Source organism: Paroedura picta, chromosome 6 (assembly GCF_049243985.1).
Source record: "Paroedura picta isolate Pp20150507F chromosome 6, Ppicta_v3.0, whole genome shotgun sequence".
Lineage (NCBI taxonomy): Eukaryota > Metazoa > Chordata > Lepidosauria > Squamata > Gekkonidae > Paroedura > Paroedura picta.
In genome coordinates, this window is record NC_135374.1 from 2,388,102 (window position 1) to 2,407,653 (window position 19,552).

Below are 19,552 nucleotides of genomic sequence, written 5' to 3' on the forward strand. Positions count from 1 at the left end.
TGCAGCGATTCTAAAGCACCACAAAGAGGTAAAAACAAAAGAAAGCCATTCCCCCTCCCCCAAATGACTCAGTCCAACTTTGGCAACGGGACACAAGCAGTTCTGTATAAACAGAGGATGAGAATCCGTTTGCAGCCAGTTGCCAGCGTGGTTATTTCTGAGCTGACGCGAAAAACTTACTGGCAACCTGCTCCGAAAACAGATTACAAAGCTGGTTTGAAAGGGGCTGCGGGGTCCCCCCTCCCGAGCAGCCGTTTTCTCCGGGGAAACTGATCTCTGTCGTCAGGAGTCACTCGTAATTCCGGGGGATCTCCTGGTACCACCTGTAGGTTGGCAAGCCTGCTCATTTTGCAGGGGCTCCAGGTGTTTGTGAACCGTCTCGGCTTCCTCTCTGGGGGCTTGATCAAGGCAGCTCACAAGAGGACAAAAACGGCAACGATAGAATCTGGAACGCAGCAGCCTAAAAACTGAACAAGCTGCAGAAACTTGGCCATAAAACCCTGGCGGTTCCATTTCATTGTTCTGTCGCTCTTTCAAAGCCCCGTAAACGGGCAGCCCTGGCCAGGCAGTTTCAAAGCCCTAGCCTTTTATAAGGTCTTAAAAAGTTGACACATAAATTGCTAATTAAGTATTGATTAAAAAAAAATAGAAACCAACTCTCTGTCCTTTTCTGATTATTTTTCGACCCCAAGTAGCTGCCTGGGAACTATAACCACAGGGAGAGGCCCTCTTCCCTGCCGCATCGGCCGAAGAAGATGATTTGGCACAAGGTTTGCCAATCTCCAGGTGGTAATCAAAGCGAAAATCATGTGACACAACCACCATATATTTGCACACATAATATTCCAATAAAGTTGACTTCGACTGCACTGAATGCATTTCAGTTTTTCATTCAATCTGGAAAAATCTTCACGTCATGAAGATGAAAAATATCTTCCCTTTAACATCACAGAACCGCACAGGCAAGAGGATTTGCAACCCGGATATGAGCCAGTTTCTGAAATCTTCCTCAGCTCATTCATAAGTTTCACACGACCACACAAAGGCCTATTCTGCACACATTGGATAATGCACTTTCAAAGCGCTTTTGCAGCTGGATTTTCCTGTGCAGAACAGGATAATCTACTTCGAAAGTGCATTGAAAATGCATTATCCAACTTGTGCAGAATGGGCCAAAGTCAGATTGGGCCTGTTAGGTCTGTGAACTCAGAGGTGTTGATGCGTACACCATGCAAATGAGGAATCGTAAATCAACCAATTAGTGATAGGCATGTGCACACACACCCCGAACTGGACCGCTTTGGGTTTGGAGGGACCTGATTCAAACCATTTAAAGCCTGTTTTAAACAGCTGATTCAGATTCAGAGCCGGCTGAAATTTTCGGAACCCTATGAAATTTCTCAGCCATTGAAATCAATGGGCGCCATTGATTTGGTAATTTTCAAGTTTCTGTCTTCTCCATGGCCTGTCGAGGATGGAGGTTTGAGTTGGAGGCTCCAAACTTTCAGTGGAGCTCGAGGGCCCTTTTTACTAAAGACCCCCCCAAGTTTCAAGAAGATTGGACAAAGGGGACCAATTCTAAGGGCACCTGGAATTCTCTGCTCTGTTCTTAAATTTTCACCATAGGACATAATAGGCCATTATTTCCTATGGTGAGAATTTATGAAGGGAATAGAGAATCTATTTTTCCATACACTGGGGCTGGATGGAGACAACCGCTTTGGGTGCCCCTATAATTGGACCCCCTGGTCCACCCCTTCTTGAAACTTGGGGGCTCTTTGGAGAACTTAGGACCAATGAGTTGCCTGTGATTTCTTGATATGGTCTGTGTTCCCTGTTCATTGCCTCTAGCTGGTGTTGACGTTAATAAAGAACTGATGGTTTTGTGTTTGTGTCTTCCGAATCCACAGACTTAACGGAGCCCATGGTCTCTCAGACAGCAAAAAAAAAAAAAGGCAACTTTAAGTCACAGAGCTTTCTTCTTTAATTACTGTATAATCTTTTGGGACAGCCTCTTGTGGCGCAGAGTGGTAAGGCAGCAGACATACTGTCTGAAGCTCTGCCCATGAGGCTGGGAGTTCAATCCCAGCAGCCAGCTCAAGGTTGACTCAGCCTTCCATCCTTCCGAGGTCGGTAAAATGAGTACCCAGCTTGCTGGGGGGTAAACGGTAATGACTGGGGAAGGCACTGGCAAACCACCCTTTATTGAGTCTGCCATGAAAACGCTGGAGGGCGTCACCCCAAGGGTCAGACATGACCCAGTGCTTGCACAGGGGATACCTTTACCTTTAATCTTTTGGGATTTCCCTTTGTGTCATTTTAACCTCCACTTGGCATCTAGAGCTCCCTCTCTGCATCCCATGGTGCAGAAGAAAAGCAGGATATAAATGTATTCGACCAGTCAGTGCTGGAGTGCAACACCAACCGGGTGTCTTAAACAAAAAGCCATTTCTGGCCTGGCCAGAAGGCAGCATTACCAACTCTGGGTAGGGAGATGCCTGGAGGTTTTGGGGGCGTGGAGCCTGGGGAGGGAAGGGCTTGGGGAGAGAAGGGACTTCAATGGGGTGGAATGCCCCAGAGTCCTCCCTGAGGAACCGATCTCCCTTTTCTGGAAATCTGTTGAAATCCCGGGAGTTCTGCCGGCCCCATCGGAAGCTGGCAAGAGAGGAAGCAACACACACATTGCCTGTGCCGAACGGCTGGGCCTCCAGATGCTGTGCCTAATGGGACCCCTCGCAGAGCCCTGTGAGTGATGGTGTGTGAGTGGATGCCTTAGGCAGCCCCATCCGTCACTGCCGGGGCTCTGCGCTCCTGCCTAATGACCCGGAGACGCCTGTCCCAGGCTCAGCCTGCAGCATTTCTCCCTCCCCAAGAGACAGCAAGGTCCACAGGGCTGCAGGGGGGGGGGAGAGCCCCTCTGTCTCCGTGCCCTGCCCACCCAAGACACATCTGGACTAGGACGGCCGGCTCCGGGTGGAGAAATTCCAGGAGACTTTGGGGGTGGAGCCAGGAGTGGGCAGGATTCGGGGCTGGGAGGGACCTCAGAAGAATGTAATGCAAGGGAGCCCACTCTGCAAAGCAGCCGCTTTCTCCAGGGGAACTGAGCTCTTTAGTCTTAGAATCATAGAATCATAGAATCACAGAGTTGGAAGGGTCCATAGAGGCCATCTAGTCCAACCCCCTGCTCAACGCAGGATCAGCCCTAAGCATCCTAAAGCATCCAAGAAAAGTGTGCATCCAAACTTTGCTTGAAGACTGCCAGTGAGGGGGAGCTCACCACCTCCTTAGGCAGCCTATTCCACTGCTGAACTACTCTGACTGTGAAATTTTTTTCCTGATATCTAGCCTATATTGTTGTACTTGTAGTTTAAACCCATTACTGCGTGTCCTCTCCTCTGCAGCCAGCAGAAACAGCATCCTGCCCTCCTCCAAGTGACAACCTTTCAAATACTTATTTGAGGGCTATCATTACTAATACTTAAAGAGGGCTATCTTTAGTTCATTTCCCTCCTGTTGACCTGTTTGGTGTAGTGGTTAGGAGTGCGGACTTCTAATCTGGCATGCCGGGTTCGATTCTGCACTCCCCCACATGCAGCCAGCTGGGTGACCTTGAGCTCGCCAAGGCACTGATAAAACTGTTCTGACCGGGCAGTGATATCAGGGTTCTCTCAGCCTCACCCACCTCACAGGGTGTCTGTTGTGGGGAGAGGAAAGGGAAGGCAACTGTAAGCCACTTTGAGACTCCTTCGGGGAGAGAAAAGCAGCATCTAAGAACCAACTCTTCTTCTTCTTCTTCTTTTTAGGTTCTTGACTGTGGTTTGGGTCAGGGCATTTTCTCCCTTTTGTTTTGGGCTCCTGAAATGGGCTCCGTTCCACAGTCCCGTCTCCTGCGGCATCATGTGACAAAATCTGCCTTAGCAAACATCACACGTTCTCCAAAGAGAAACAGGGACCTGTGAAGCCACATGCAGGACAAGCACAGCCCCCGGGAGGCCTGGTATCAGGAGGGGGGGGGGGCTGCAAAGAAAGGGAGGGAGGGAGGGAGGGAGGGTGGAACCAGGACCTCAGTTCCACCACTTTCCAAGCGGAAGAGAGAACAAAGTGGAGGGTCTCGTTCAGGCGACAGTTGACCCACCTTACTCCAAAAAGAGGGAGATCCATCTGACCTTTAGTGGCGTGTCCCTGACCCTGCCTTTTGACCTGTGTCATCATCAAATCTGGGGTGTGTCTTTAAGCCACAGTGCCTGCTTTTTGAGCTTGTGGACAATGGGTGGCCAGATCCCCCCATCCTGCTCCGTGGACTTGGAGGTCCCTCGCTGCCATGCCCCACCACTCCACCACCAATCAGCTGACCAGCAAAGAGAATTTATCCCCAGATGAGGGAGATCCAGCTCATGTGCAGCAACATAGGTGGGCAGGAAGGGATGGGCCAGGGTGTGTCTCTTGTGGCCCTTCCTGGCATGTCTAGGGAGCTGCTGATGGCCACAGTGGGGATGGGAGGTGAATTCCCTCCAGGCCAGGCTGGACTCTGGAGGTTTTTGGTGGGGAGCATGAAGCTGAGGTCACTGTGGGTGGGCAGGTAGTTGTGAGATCCTGCCTTCTGCAGGGGGTTGGACTAGATGACCTTGGGAGTCCCCTGCCACTCTGTGATTCTAGAACTGAGAGCCAGCATGACATAGTATGTGATAATTATGAGGGTTTCTGACTAGGCAGTGGGAGGGAGGGCCCAGGTTCAGATTTCTCCACTATGAAGCTGACAGCCTGTTCTGCCTCGCAGGATTGTTGTGTGGACAAATTAAATAATTGTGATCCACCAGGCCACTTCCTCTTGTGGCCCTTCCTTGCAGACCCAGGGAACTGCTGATGGCCACTGTGGGGATGGAAGGTGAATTCCCTCCAGGCCAGGCTGGATTCTGGAGATATTTTTTGTTTGTGTGGGGATCATTTGCGCATCACAATGGGGTCACTGTGGGTAGGCAGGTAGTTGTGAGTGTCCTGCCTAGTGCAGGGGGTTGGACTAGAGGACCCTGGAGGGCCCTTCCAACTATTATGATTCTGTGATTCCAGGGTGTAAAACGAGAGAGAGAGAGAAATTCAAGACCAGCATACGGTTCCACCTGCAGAAACAGACAACAGCTCCCCTGACTTTCTTTGTTGATACACTGAATTATTCCACTCTGGAAGCCGAGTGGCTCTTTTCTAAGAAAGACTGCAAGATGCTGACAGACACAGGAGCCCCAATTAACGCAGAGTCCCCAAAAACTTACCCGCGAGCCGGAATCCTTCAGTACAAAAGTGCCAGATTAGCAGCAAGCCATTGTGGTCATGTCACCCGCGTGGCTGGCTTAAAGAGAACGCAGCTCACTCGGTAGAATTCAGTGCCCGAGCTGGACCAGTTTAAATTCAGCACAAAGAGTTACTTTGAGAGGGACGCACTTGGAAGATCAATGGGACGCAGCTTCAGTTTACAAAGAGTTGTTTCCATTGGGTTAAATGTATTTTAAAATATCGTGGAAGCCCAGAAGCTTTATGCAGTATCCCTGATCTTCCACATTTCATGGTTAAGGGGAAATGCTGTTCAGACTAATGCCAAAGATGGCCTGATTCCAGTGGTAACAGGAGAGAGATATTTTACCTACAAAAAGAGAAGCATGTTTTACATGACGTAGGCATGTAGGTCCATTTAACTAGTTGTGAATGGATTAAAGGTGAATTTACTGCAGCTCCAAGCCCAGGTAAGAGAGAAGAAGCAGAGAGGTCTTATATGAATGAAACGGACAGCTCACAAGGGCCAGAAAGGCTCAGCATCTCACCCATGAGAGGGGGGTGGGGCCAAAATCTCCCCAAGTGAGAAAAGGCAAGTATGAGCCTCTCCTTTGAGTGGCAAAAAGCATCTCCAAGGCACTGTTTTGGGTTGCCAGCTCTGGGTTGGCTGGAGAGTTGGGGGGAGGAGCCTGGGGAGGGTGGCACTTGGGAAGGGGAGGGGCCTCAGCCATAGACTCCACCCTGCAAAGCAGCCATTTTGACCAGGGAACCTGACCTTGGTTGTCCGGAGATCAGTCGTGATAGCGAGAGCTCTCCAGCTCCCACCTGCAAGTTGGCAAACGTATTTGCCTGCTGTCCTGGTACTACTCTGGATGGGCGCCAGGCGGCCATGTCTAAAAACGGTGCAAGAATCGGGCTGTTGCGGAAGATGCATGTGGAAACATTAAACGTAGCAGGGGGTGACTGAAATGGGCCCCATCTCTTGCGAGAAAGAATTCGGGTCTGGTTTCGTCCTAGGGTTGAAAGTGCATCCCTTTATGGGTGGGGGGTGTCAAAATCCCCCTGGGGGAGGAACTCTGGCCACTTCCCTTTCATGACAAGGCCCTTGCTGGGGATGGGGGGGGGGAGACTGAGGAGGGCAGCGTTTCCGAGAGGGACATCAGTGGGGCACTTCCCAATCAGGAAAGAGTAGTTCAGCAGTCAGAGTAGTTCAGCCGTGGAATGGGCTGCCTAAGGAGTTGGTGAGCCCCCCCTCACTGGCAGTCTTCAAGCAAAGGTTGGATACACACTTTTCTTGGATGCTTTAGGATGCTTTGGGCTGATCCGGCACTGAGCAGGGGGTTGGACTAGATGGCCTGTATGGCCCCTTCCAACTCCAGGATTCTGTGATTCTATGATTCTATGATTCTAGTTCAGCCGTGGAATAGGCTGCCCCTCACTGGCAGTCTTCCAGCAAAGGTTGGATACACACTTTTCTTGGATGCTTTAGGATGCTTAGGGCTGATCCTGCATTGAGCAGGGGGTTGGACTAGATGGCCTGTATGGCCCCTTCCAACTCTGTGATTCTGTGATCCTCCTTGAGCCAGTTTGGTGTAGTGGTTAGGAGTGCGGACTTCTAATCTGGCATGCCGGGTTCGATTCTGCGCTCCCCCACATGCAGCCAGCTGGGTGACCTTGGGCTAGTCACAGCTCTGATAAAACTGTTCTGACCGGGCAGTGATATCAGCGCTCTCTCAGCCTCACCCACCCCACAGGCTGTCTGTTGTGGGGAGAGGAAAGGGAAGGCGACTGTAAGCCACTTTGAGACTCCTTCGGGGAGAGAAAAGCGGCACATAAGAACCAACTCTTCTTCTTCTTCAGTAATCTCAGGGCTCTCTCAGCCTCCCCTCCCTCACAGGGTGTCTGTTGTGGGGAGAGGAAAAGGAAGGCGACTGTAAGCCGCTTTGAGCCTCCTTCGGGTAGGGAAAAGTGGCATATAAGAACCAACTCTTCTTCTTCTTCAGTAATCTCAGGGCTCTCTCAGCCTCACCCACCTCACAGGGTGTCTGTTGTGGGGAGAGGAAAGGGAAGGCGACTGTAAGCCACTTTGAGACTCCTTCGGGTAGGGAAAAGTGGCATATAAGAACCAACTCTTCTTCTTCTTCAGTAATCTCAGGGCTCTCTCAGCCTCACCCACCCCACAGGCTGTCTGTTGTGGGGAGAGGAAAGGGAAGGCGACTGTAAGCCACTTTGAGACTCCTTCGGGGAGAGAAAAGCGGCATATAAGAACCAACTCTTCTTCTTCTTCAGTAATCTCAGGGCTCTCTCAGCCTCCCCTCCCTCACAGGGTGTCTGTTGTGGGGAGAGGAAAAGGAAGGCGACTGTAAGCCGCTTTGAGCCTCCTTCGGGTAGGGAAAAGTGGCATATAAGAACCAACTCTTCTTCTTCTTCTTGTGGGGCTTGGCCTCGCTGGGTGCATGCCACTTTTCCCATGCTGGCAGGGGCTCATGGGCATTGTAGTGTCTGGACATCTGGAGATGCACATTTTGGCTACTCCTGCTGCAGACTCTTTTCTCCAAATCTGCCACGTTCTCCGTTGGGGCTGATCTCTGCAGCCAGGGGATCCGCTGAAATTCCAGGAGGTCTCCAGGCCTTCCCTGAAGGTTGGGAACCCTGCGTGGGCTTCTGCTTGGCAAGCCGTGTGGGGTTTCATTGCCCCAAAGGGCTCTCCTCTCTGGTTCCCAAAGCTGCCTGTTCTGCAGCACTCTGGTCTCCCTGCCTGGGGCTTTCTGGAGTTTGGCATCCTAACGCCCAGGATTAGGTTGTCGAGCAAACGCAGTTCCTTTGTGCTCCTTATCGCGGATTCCGCTAAGCCGCCTGAAGGGGGAGGGAGACATCTTTTGATTAAAGAAAGAAAGGAATATTTTAATTAGTGCAAACTGTACACACAATGGCCGGGGCAGCTCTGAGCACATCAAAACCAATCGGAGACAGAGGAGATGGGCTTAAAGGAACCAGGATGGGAAGCGGAGTAAAAAATGCATTCCCTGACTGGCCAGAGATTCTGGGTTTTTTTTGGGAGGGGCGCATCAACTGGGCATGGGATTGGGGTCACTGTGGGTGGGCAGGTAGTTGTGAGTGCCTGCATTTTGCAGGGGGTTGGACTAGATGACCCCGAAGACCCCTTCCAGCTCTATGATTCTATGTTCCTAAGAGATGTTTCAGGCGGGTAGCCATGGCCTGTCACCATGCAGTAGCAACTTCGTGGTCTCCCATCCAACGACAAATCAGGGCTGACCCTATTTAGCTTCCAAGATCTGGAGAGATCAGCTGGCTTAGGCCGTCAAGGTTAAGGCAAAATCTTACAGCTGGCCATTCCCTGCTTCCGAGCAGCAACCCTGGATTTCCATGGCGGTCTGCAGTTCGGGTGCAAAACAGGGTCGGCCCTGCTTAGCTTTCCAGGTCTGGCTAGCCTGGGCCATGCAGGTCAAGTCAAAAGACACACAGAGCCATCCTGGGCTTCCTTGTCCATGTTCTCTCTGTTCTAACCGGAGCACGCCCTGCTTGGCATCCAAGATCTGACAGAATCGGGCCAACCTGAGCCTCCCAGGTCAGGTCAAAGAAAATTTGGGTGTGTGTGTGTGGGAGGGGGGAGTTCCCAAGTATTTGCACCAAGTAGAGAAGAGATTGAGCATCTTGTGGTGCAGGGTGGTAAGGCAGCAGACATGCAGTCTGAAGCTCTGCCTATGAGGCTGGGAGTTCAATCCCAGCAGCCGGCTCAAGGTCGGTAAAATGAGTACCCAGATTGCTTGCTGGGGGGTAAACGGTAATGACTGGGGAAGGCACTGGCAAACCACCCCGTATTGAGTCTGCCAGGAAAACGCTGGAGGGCGTCACCCCAAGGGTCAGACAGGACCCGGTGCTTGCACGGGGGATACCTTTACCTTTTTAGAGAAGAGATTGCATGAGAGATGAGCAAGATGGGGCCAGGCTGACTTCCCTCGGAGGAGACCCAGAGTCCCGGTGCTACTCTAGATCTCAGCTCTTGAAGCCACCTGCCTTTTCTTCCGGTGATGGCCTGAGCTGAAGGGCTCCTTCAAGGCCCAGAGATCCAGGTGTGCATCCATGCTGGTCAGGAGCAGCAGAACAAAGCATGAGTCCGGGGTCACCTTGAAGACCAACCGAGTGTAATTCTGGGTGGAAGCTTTTGTGGGCAGGCAGGCTGCTTCGGAACTGAGGAATCTGGTGCAAGGTTGTGGGAATTGGGAATTCAGGGGTGTGCAACATACCTAGGAGAGCACCTGCTCAGAAAGTCCTTGATCCTATGTCCAGCCTCTCCGCCTTAAGGGCGTGGGCCAGCTGGTCGTGGAGAAGGCCTTTGGAGAGCAGCTGCCCATCAGAGGAGGAAGAGCTGATGGGGGGCTGACCCTGCCGCAGGCTCTCCAGTGGTTTCTGAGGACTGGGGGTTCCCAGGGAGGGAAAAGCCAGAGGTCTGGGGCAAATTAGGGATGCACAGAGCAGACCCTGACAATCATAATGCTTCCCTTGACGTTCTTTGCCCAAGCAGAATTCTCCTAAATTTCATTCAGGATGCACATCCAGATTCAAGGTAACACTGCTCCTCTTCCGCCCTCATCTCCCGTCACCCTTCGGGGAGGGATCGTGGCTCAGAAGCTGCCTGGCTTGTAGAAGGTCCCCGGTTCAATCCCTGGCAGCATCTCATAGAATCATAGAATCATAGAGTTGGAAGGGGCCATAGAGGCCATCTAGTCCAACCCCCTGCTCAACGCAGGATCAGCCCTAAGCATCCAAGAAAAGTGTGTATCCAACCTTTGCTTGAAGACTGCCAGTGAGGGGGAGCTCACCACCTCCTTAGGCAGCCTATTCCACTGCTGAACTACTCTGACTGTGAAAAACTTTTTCCTGATATCTAGCCTAAATCGTTGTACTTGAAGTTTAAACCCATTACTGCGTGTCCTCTCCTCTGCAGCCAGCAGAAACAGCATCCTGCCCTCCTCCAAGTGACAACCTTTCAAATACTTAAAGAGGGCTATCATGTCCCCTCTCAGCCTCCTTTTCTCCAGGCTGAACATTCCCAAGTCCCTCAACCTATCTTCATAGGGTTTGGTCCCTTGGTCTCCAGTTAAAAGGATGGGATGGACCCTAAGATCCTGGAGAAACTTGAGGAGGGGTTGGGGCTCAGTGGCAGAGCCTCCGCTTGGCAGGCAGGAGGGCCCAGCCACAATCCTGGGTATCTCTAGTTAAAGGGAAGCGGTAAGCACGTGATTTGGAAGGCCTCAGCCAGAGCCCCTGCAGAGCCCCTGCTTGGCATGCAGGAGGTCCCCGGTTCAATCCCCGGCAGCATCTCCAGGTGAAGGTCGGTGACATGAAAGACCCCTGCCTGACAGTCCCTGCAGAGCCACTGTCCGTCTGAGCACGCAAGACTGACCTTGAGGGACTGAGCCAGTAGAAAGCAGCTGTTATGTTCACAGTAAGAATGGCAGAAGCCCCTTTTAGGGGTGGGGATGTGGCTCAGTGGAAGAGCCTCTGCTTTGTACGCAGAAGGCCCTAGCATTTCCAGTTAGGAGAAAAGCAGGGTTCTCTAGCCTACTTTTTGTCTGCCTTAAGGAGACTCAAAGCTGCTTATAATCACCTTCCCCTCCTTTCCTCACAACAGACACCTTGAGAGGTGGGTGGGGCTGAGAGAGCTGGAGAGGACTGTGACTGGCCCCAACTGTCTGCACTTGGAGGAGGAGCAGGGAACCAAACCCAGCTTGGTGTAGTGGTTAAGAGCAGAGTAGCAGTCTCTACTCTGATGAGCCAGGTTTGATTCCCCACGCCTCTTCCACATGCAGCCAGCTGGGGGACCTTGAGCTAATAACAGTCCTGATAGTTCTGTTCTCACAGAGCAGTCATGTCAGAGCTGTCTCAGCCCCACCTACCAAACAAGGTGTCTCTTGTGGGAAGGCGATTGGAAGGCGCTTTGAGACTCCTTCAAGCAGTGAAAAGTGGGGTATAAAAACAAACTCTTCTTCTCCTGAAGTCTGCTGCTCGTAACCACGGCACTACCCTGGTTAAAGGACCTGGCAGGAGGGGATGTGGGAGTCCTCCACCCCAGACCGTGGGGGGCTGCTGGCAGTCTGAGTGGGCAGTGCCAACTGTGGTGGGCTGGTGCTCCAATTCCCCAGGAGGCAGCTGGGTGTGTTCCTGTGTTCACCGCCCTCTCTGCTCCTTCTCTCCCCAGGGATGCCGTCCTCAAGCAGAAACGGGTGGAGTGCAATGGCCTGCCGGCGGCTGAGCTCCAGGGCAAGCCCATGGTCGGCTTGGCGGCCCCGTTGACTCCAGACAAGCAAGGTAGGCACATCTCCAGGCAAAGAGAGACTGGCCCAAAAGCACCCAAGAAAGATGACCAAGTAGGGAAGGGGTTTGAACCTGGCCCTCCTAAGTCCTAGTGCAACTGGCTCTCCGGATGTCCATGGACTACAATCCCCATGAGCCCCTGCCAGCAGGGATCATGGGAACTGTAGTCCATGGACTTCTGGAGAGCCACCGCTTGGGCACCCCTGCTCTGAGCAATATGCCAAACGGAGAGTCAAGCCTCCATGTTTTTGGGGGGCATCTGCCTACCTGTCTCAGACCCCCCCCCCAGCATACACCCAGTCCGTTCTCCCCTCCACGTTGCCTGCAGTCCAAAGAGAAGAGATCCCCCCCCCCCGCTTATGAGCTCCCTACGCCATGGAACGGTCACGGTTTTAGGGGAAAGAAAAAGAGCACCTTCCCTCACCGGCACCACGTGCCTTCTCCGTACCAATCGACTTCTGAAAAGCGAAGAGGTATGTCTGCAGAGTTTAAGCATGCAAAGGTGCCGAACACCGGCCGCTTAAAGAATGAATGGCACTATTGAAAATAGACACGACTTTGTGAAGAGAGAGAAGTGAGGTAGTCCTAACAGTCTAACTGACTGTGTGTTCTCCTGGAGGGAAGCAGGGAGGGAGCATGCCCAAACGAGCAGGAATTCTCCGATAGAGCCAATAAGGACGCAGTAGCAGATTATTTGAATAATAATAATAATAAATAAATAAATAAATAACTCAAATATTTTGGCCACCTCATGAGAAGGAAGGACTCCCTGGAGAAGAGCCTAATGCTGGGAGCGATCGAGGGCAAAAGAAGAAGGGGACGACAGAGAATGAGGTGGCTGGATGGAGTCACTGAAGCAGTAGGTGCAAACTTAAATGGACTCCGGGGAATGGTAGAGGACAGGAAGGCCTGGAGGATCATTGTCCATGGGGTCGCGATGGGTCGGACACGACTTCGCACATAACAACAACAACAACAACAACAACAACAACAACAATAATAATAATAATACCCAGAAGTTCCTAATCTGAATATGCAGGTGACACATTTTATCTGACGCCCCCTGCAGGAGAGTCTTCATATGCAGTTGGAATCATGCATGCCGCAGATTTTGCATACTCCAGCATGGTATGGGGATGGCTATTAGGAACTGAGAAGGACCTGCTTCCCCGTCTGGGGCTGGCTCGGCTCACTTGCCAAGGCACCAGAAGTTGCCCTCCAGCCCCCTGGCCCCTGCCTAGCTCTTCCTGCTCACTCAGGTTATCTCCCCACAGCAACTCTGTCCACCCCACCCCTCCCACCCCCAGGCTGGCTTCCTGGCTGACAAAGCTCTCTTCCTTTTGCAGTGTTGATCATCCCGCTGGTGGACAAGGACGCCGGGGCCGTGGTTTGCGTCATCCTGGTGAGTGAGCCCTCGGGATCAGAGGCTGGGGAGAGGGGAACTTGGCCTGGGTGGGGGGCTGGAAGAGTGGGAGGATCAGCAGCATGCTTTGCAAGGAATAAGTCTGCGCATCTTGGCGTTTGCATCCAGGGGAACCTTGAAGAGTAACAGAGTTTGACGCAAGGGTTACGCTTCCGTGTGCAGGAACCCTGGAATGGACGGGTGCAGTCTATGCATAGCTTTGACACACACTAAATAAGGCAATTCCAAAGTAGTAGTTTAATAGTTCAGAGTAAATCAGCAGTGGAATCAAATTAGAATGGGCTGCCTCAGGAGGTGGGGAGCTCCAAGCAGCGGCTGGACAGATCCTTCTCCTGGATGCTTGAGGCTAATCCTGCACTGAGCAGGGGGTGGGACTAGATGGCCTCTGCAGACCCTTCCCACTCCAGGATTCTAGGAGTCTAGTTCAGCAGTGGAAGGGGCTGCCTGAGGAGGTGGGGAGCTCCCCCTCACTGGCCGTCTTCAAGCTGCGGCTGGACAGATCCTTCTCCTGGATGCTGGAGGCTGATCCTGCACAGAGCAGGGGGTAGGACTAGATGGCCTGCATGGCCCCTTCCCACTCTAGTATTCTAGGAGTCTAGTTCAGCAGTGGAAGGGGCTGCCTAAGGAGGTGGGGAGCTCCCCCTCACTGGTCGTCCTCAAGCTGCGGCTGGACAGATCCTTCTCCTGGATGCTTGAGGCTGATCCAGCACTGAGCAGGGGGTGGGACTAGATGGCCTCATGGCCCCTTCCCACACTAGGATTCTAGGAGTCTAGTTCAGCAGTGGAAGGGGTTGCCTTAGGAGGTGGGGAGCTCCCCCTCACTGGCCGTCTTCAAGCAGCGGCTGGACAGATCCTTCTCCTTGTTGCTTGAGGCTGATCCAGCACTGAGCAGGGGGTGGGACTAGATGGCCTCATGGCCCCTTCCCACACTAGGATTCTAGGAGTCTAGTTCAGCCATGGAATGGGCTGCCTCAGGAGGTGGGGAGCTCCCCCTCACTGGCCGTCTTCAAGCTGCGGCTGGACAGATCCTTATCCTGGATGCTGGAGGCTGATCCTGCACAGAGCAGGGGGTGGGACTAGATGGCCTCTGCAGACGCTTCCCACTCTAGGATTCTAGGAGTCTAGTTCAGCAGTGGAATGGGCTGCCTCAGGAGGTGGGGAGCTCCCCTTCACTGGCCGTCTTCAAGCTGCGGCTGGACAGATCCTTCTCCTGGATGCTTGAGGCTGATCCTGCCCTGAGCAGGGGGTGGGACTGGATGGCCTCCATGGCCCCTTCCCACTCTGGGATTCTAGGAGTCTAGTTCAGCAGTGGAATGGGCTGCCTCAGGAGGTGGGGAGCTCCCCTTCACTGGCCGTCTTCAAGCTGCGGCTGGACAGATCCTTCTCCTGGATGCTTGAGGCTGATCCTGCCCTGAGCAGGGGGTGGGACTGGATGGCCTCCATGGCCCCTTCCCACTCTGGGATTCTAGGAGTCTAGTTCAGCAGTGGAATGGGCTGCCTCAGGAGGTGGGGAGCTCCCCCTCACTGGCCGTCTCCAAGCAGCGGCTGGACAGATCCTTCTCCTCGATGCCGGAGGCTGATCCTGCCCTGAGCAGGGGGTGGACTAGATGGCCTCCATGGACCCTTCCCACTCTAGGATTCTATGGGTCTAGTTCAGCAGTGGAATGGGCTGCCTGAGGAGGTGGGCTTCGTGGTGGACCTTCCGGAACATGATAAGTTTGGGCATATATTAGGGATTTGTGGATTGCTGTCATTTTCTCATAAAACCATGTTTGAGTCCAGGGGCACCTTGACGACCAAGGAAGTTTTATTTTGGGTATAATCTTTCACGTGGATGCACACTTCTGTATCTGAGGGCCTCACATGAAAGCTCAGCCCTGGACTCAGACTTTGTATTGCTGCTTTAGGCCAACACGGTGACCCCTCCCCATTCTGCCCCCCCCCCTTTTGTGATAATGAGGGATTTCGAACATCAGATAACAAAATGGGGTGGGGGGTGTTGAAACGTTTTGCAGGCTTTAGGGGAGGAACTAATCTAGCAAATCAGGGTGGGCCAGGAGCGGCTTTCTCAAGGCTCTTCTTCCCCCGTCCCTTTATGCTCATTACAAATAAAGGCTGGATCCCTTAGAAGCTGGACACAGGAAACTCCCTTATATTAGCAAAGACCACTTGGACTCTCCAGGTCAGTATTAGCTGCTCAGACTGGTAGTTGCTGTCCAGGGTCTCAGAGGGAGGTCTTTCCCATCCCTTCCCCCCTAGTCTTTTTAACTGGAAATGTTGGGGATTGAACCTGAGTCCTTTTGCAGACCAAGCAGAGGCTCTGCCCCTGAGCCAGGCTCTCAGGCCAAGGTCTCTCCCATCCCCTCCTGCCTGGTCCTTTGAACTGGAGATGCTGGGGATTGAACCTGGGACCTCCTGCCTGCCAAGCAGAGGCTCTGCCCCTGAGCCAGGGTCTCAGGCCAAGGTCTTTCCCATCCACTCCTGCCTGCTCTTTTTAACTGGAGATGTCAGGGATTGAACCTGGGACCTTCTGCCTGCCAAGCAGAGGCTCTGCCACTGAGCCAGGCTCTCAGGCCAAGGTCTCTCCCATCCCCTCCTGCCTGGTCCTTTTCACTGGAGATGCCGGGGATTGAACCTGGGACCTTCTGCAGGCCAAGCAGAGGCTCTGCCAGGGTCTCAGGTCTTTCCCCTCCCCTCCTGCCTGGCCCTTTTCACTGGAGATGCCAGGGATTGAACCTGGGACCTTCTGCAGGCCAAGCAGAGGCTCTGCCACTGAGCCAGTGTCTCAGGCCAAGGCCTTTCCCATCCCCTCCTGCCTGGTCCTTCTAACTGGAGATGTTGGGGATTGAACCTGAGTCCTTTTGCAGGCCAAGCAGAGGCTCTGACACTGAACTATGGCCCCACTTCTTGTTCTTCAGGGACTCACACAGAGGTCTTTCCCATCACCTGCTGCCTGGCCATTTCATCTGGTGGAACGAGCTCCCAGAGGAGTTCAGGGTCCTGGTGGAACTTGAAGGGTTCCGCAGGTCCTGCAAAAAGGAGCACTTCCGCCAAGCATTTGGTTGAGCTCGACCTGAACCAATCGCCTTCCATTGCCCCCTCCCCGAGCCTTCCACCTATGAAACCACCGCCGATTTGTCCAACGCACAGGGCCATCAGTAAGCATTTACTTATTGTTCTCCCCAATGTTCTATTGTTCATAATGTTATTACTTTATTATTATAAACCGAGTTATTTGTACTGTTCTTGTTTGATGTAAACCACCCAGGGAAATGCCGAGGGAAATGCCAATTGCCCCTTTGGGGTTGAGTGGTGAATTTCTTCCAGGCCAGACTGTCCAAGGATTCTGGGGCTTTCTTTTTTTGGGGGGAAGGCATCATCTGGGCATGGAATTGGAATTGAGATAGGTAGTTATGAGTTGTGAGTGTCCTGCATAGTGCAGGGGGTTGGACTAGATTACCCAGGAGGTCCCTTCCAACTCTAGGATTCTGTGATTCTAAATTCCATCTAAACATCTGGAAGAAGTTCCTGACAGTGTGAGTGGTTCCTCAGTGGAACAGGCTTCCTCGGGAGGTGGTGGGTTCTCCATCTTTGGAGATTTTTAAACAGAGGCTGGAGAGCCATCTGACAGAGAGGGTGATTCTGGGAAGGCCCAAGGGGGTGGCAGGTAACAGTGGATGAGCTATAGGATTGGGAATGTCCTGCAGAGTGCAGGGGGTTGGACTAGATGACCCAGGAGGTTCCTTCCAATTCTATGATTCTGTGATTCTAAATTCCGTCTAAACATCCGGAAGAAGTTCCTGGCACATCTACCAAAGGGGATGCTTTCTCCGGGGGAACTGATCTCTGTTGTATTCCCAGGAAATCTTAGCCCACCACCTGGAGGTCGACATCCCTAGCATGCAAGCCGGACTCATGGGACAATGTGAATGCACAGTTCATTTGGGTTTTTAAGGCAGAACCATGTCTCTGCAAATGCTCCTTCTCCCTCCCTGGATCGGCATTATACCGACTGCAGAGGGCGAGGCTGAAGGCTGTGTGGTTGTCCCTCCCCCCTGCCCCCCCCCCCGGTTCCCCCTGCATCTCCTGACACACCAGTTTCCCAAGTGCCAATTAAGCTTCCTTATTAGGGTCCCAGAAGTCGGCAGGCCGAGCTGGAGCAGGGTTCCTGCGAAACTTTTATTAGCACAACCTTTCGGCGGAATCGCAGAGGTGAGCGGCAAGGTGAGCCGGCTCGGCAGCTGCTCGGCTCATTTGGCCGCGGCTGGAAAGGTTGCCGCGCCGACATCAGGGAACGCGGCGCCCGCCGAGCAGCCGGCGAGATAAGTGCTTAACTGGATTAACGAGAGATGCGCTCGCACCAGAGAGGCGAGATTCTTGCCAGTGCTTATTAAAAGGGAATTAAGATGATTAACAGGCCCTAGCCTTTCTGGCACATGCACGGGGAGGAGGCCAGACGCACACAAACACCTGCACGGCAGGCCTGTTTACGGACACCTCTCGTGGAGGCGCTTATCTTTCCGGGCGCGGCGCAGGAAGACCACGTCTGTGACACCTTGGGAGGGTTCAGACGGGGAGGCCTCGTAGGACTGTGAAGCGTCTCGCCGGCAGGTTGGACGAGTTCACGGCGAAATAAAACAAACAGGGGAGCAAAACCGGAATACAAATCGTTTGCCCCCTTCCCTCCTGCAGGAAGGATCAGAAACCAGGGGAGGAGAAGACTCCTTCTGCAGTGTCTCCGTCTCTGTTGAAAATGAGTCTCCCCACCCCACCCCATCCTTCCCACAGGAAGTACATCAATCTCTGCCAAGCAGGGGACTTCTGTCCTTTCCCTCACTTCAGAAAGAAGGGGACGATGTTTAATTTGGACCCCGATGCCTTTTCTCTGGCAAACTTCAGGATATTCATTTCTTTTTTGTTGAGCCGGTGTGGTGTAGCGGTTAAGAGCAGCAGTGCTAATTTGGAGACCCAGTTTTGATTCCCCACTCTTCCCCATGGTTGCATGTGGGGGAGCGCAGAATCGAACCCGGCATGCCAGATTAGAAGTCCGCACTCCTCACCACGACACCAAACTGGCTTAAGAGGAGAGCGCGAATTAATGGAGGCGGATGGTGGAGGCTCTTTGCACGAAGCAACAAGACGAGAAACAGAACTCAAACGGAGATCGCCGTGGGGAGATTGTGATGGCAATCAGCCAGGCTTTAAAAAAAATGTTTTTCTGTGTTTTCAGATTTTAATATTCAAGCTCAGGGAAATCATCGGGGTGGAAACAATTAAAAGGAATACAAATAATAAAATGTATGCAAAACATATACCGCCTTCCTCTTGGAGAGGCCCGCCGTTCAGCGGGAGAAGACACGCTTTGTGTGGAGAAGATCCCCGGCTCAATATTTTCAAAGCCTGCAGCAAGGAAATAAAGCGCAGCGCTGGGGGCTCAGGGGTAGAGGAGCTGCTCAGAGATGCGAGGAGGTCCCTGACTCGGTCCCTGAGTTTGCTGATTAAGAAGGATCCCTGGGAGCTGATGCTGAGAAACTAACTCTCTTGGGACCCCGCAGGGCGGCTGACAGGCAGCAGAGGAGATGCAGGGGGAGGGAAAGTTGGTCCAATGTATTTTGATGAACGGAGGCCTGTCTCTTCCATAGAGCTGGCCAGGTCCCACTTGGTGGCGGTTGAGGGATGGAAGGAATTCTGCAGAGAGTGATTAAAAGATACCGGAGGATGTTGGGATGTTGTCCGCATGAATAAAGAGCTTGGAAAAGGGATGCACGGAGGGAAAGTCTATGAATAGCTTGTAAGCACAGTAACTGAGGGGAGCCTCCATGTTCAGAGGCACTAAACCTCTGAATCCCAGAACCAGAAGGCAACAACAAGGAAGGCCTTGTCCCAGAGGAACTGGCTGGCCCCTGGGTGAGACGGGAGGCTGGACTGGAGGGACCCTCCCTGGCCTGACCCAGCAGGGCTCTTCTGAGGGTCTTCTCAGGGGAAGGCCTGGGCCTCTCTGCCCTGTGGCTGGCCCTGCAGAGGAACTGGCTGGCCCCTGGGTGAGACGGGAGGCTGGACTGGAGGGACCCTCCCTGGCCTGACCCAGCAGGGCTCTTCTGAGGGTCTTCTCAGGGGAAGGCCTCGGCCCCTCTGCCCGGTGGCTGGCCCTGCAGAGGAACTGGCTGGCCCCTGGGTGGGACGGGAGGCTGGACTGGAGGGACCCTCCCTGGCCTGACCCAGCAGGGCTCTTCTGAGGGTCTTCTCAGGGGAAGGCCTCGGCTTCTCTGCCCTGTGGCTGGCCCTGCAGAGGAACTGGCTGGCCCTTGTGAGGGACGGGAGGCTGGACTGGCTGTAATATTCATATCCACCACTATGCTACCATTAACCTTAAAAGTTTAAGTTTGGTTTGGGTTTTATCTATTTCCCATCAGCAACAATAAAATAAAGAGAGGAACAGTGAGGCTTGTGAGGCGTCCTGCCTGCTTCTAATGTTGCATGCCCTGAAAAATATTCTCAGGACTAATCCAGACGTCCAGTTGAGCA

General features: G+C 53.0%; 1 protein-coding gene across 2 annotated transcripts in view; it reads left to right on the plus strand.

Annotated features, from left to right (window-relative positions):
- LOC143839312 (cGMP-dependent 3',5'-cyclic phosphodiesterase-like) overlaps window positions 1-19,552 on the plus strand; it is a 273,064-nt gene that overhangs the window by 184,046 nt on the left and 69,466 nt on the right. For both annotated transcript variants that reach the window (XM_077341146.1, XM_077341147.1), the window contains 2 exons: window positions 11,489-11,598; window positions 12,951-13,006. In XM_077341146.1, coding sequence (XP_077197261.1) covers window positions 11,489-11,598; window positions 12,951-13,006 — 166 coding nt within the window. The remainder of the gene's footprint in view (window positions 1-11,488; window positions 11,599-12,950; window positions 13,007-19,552) is intronic.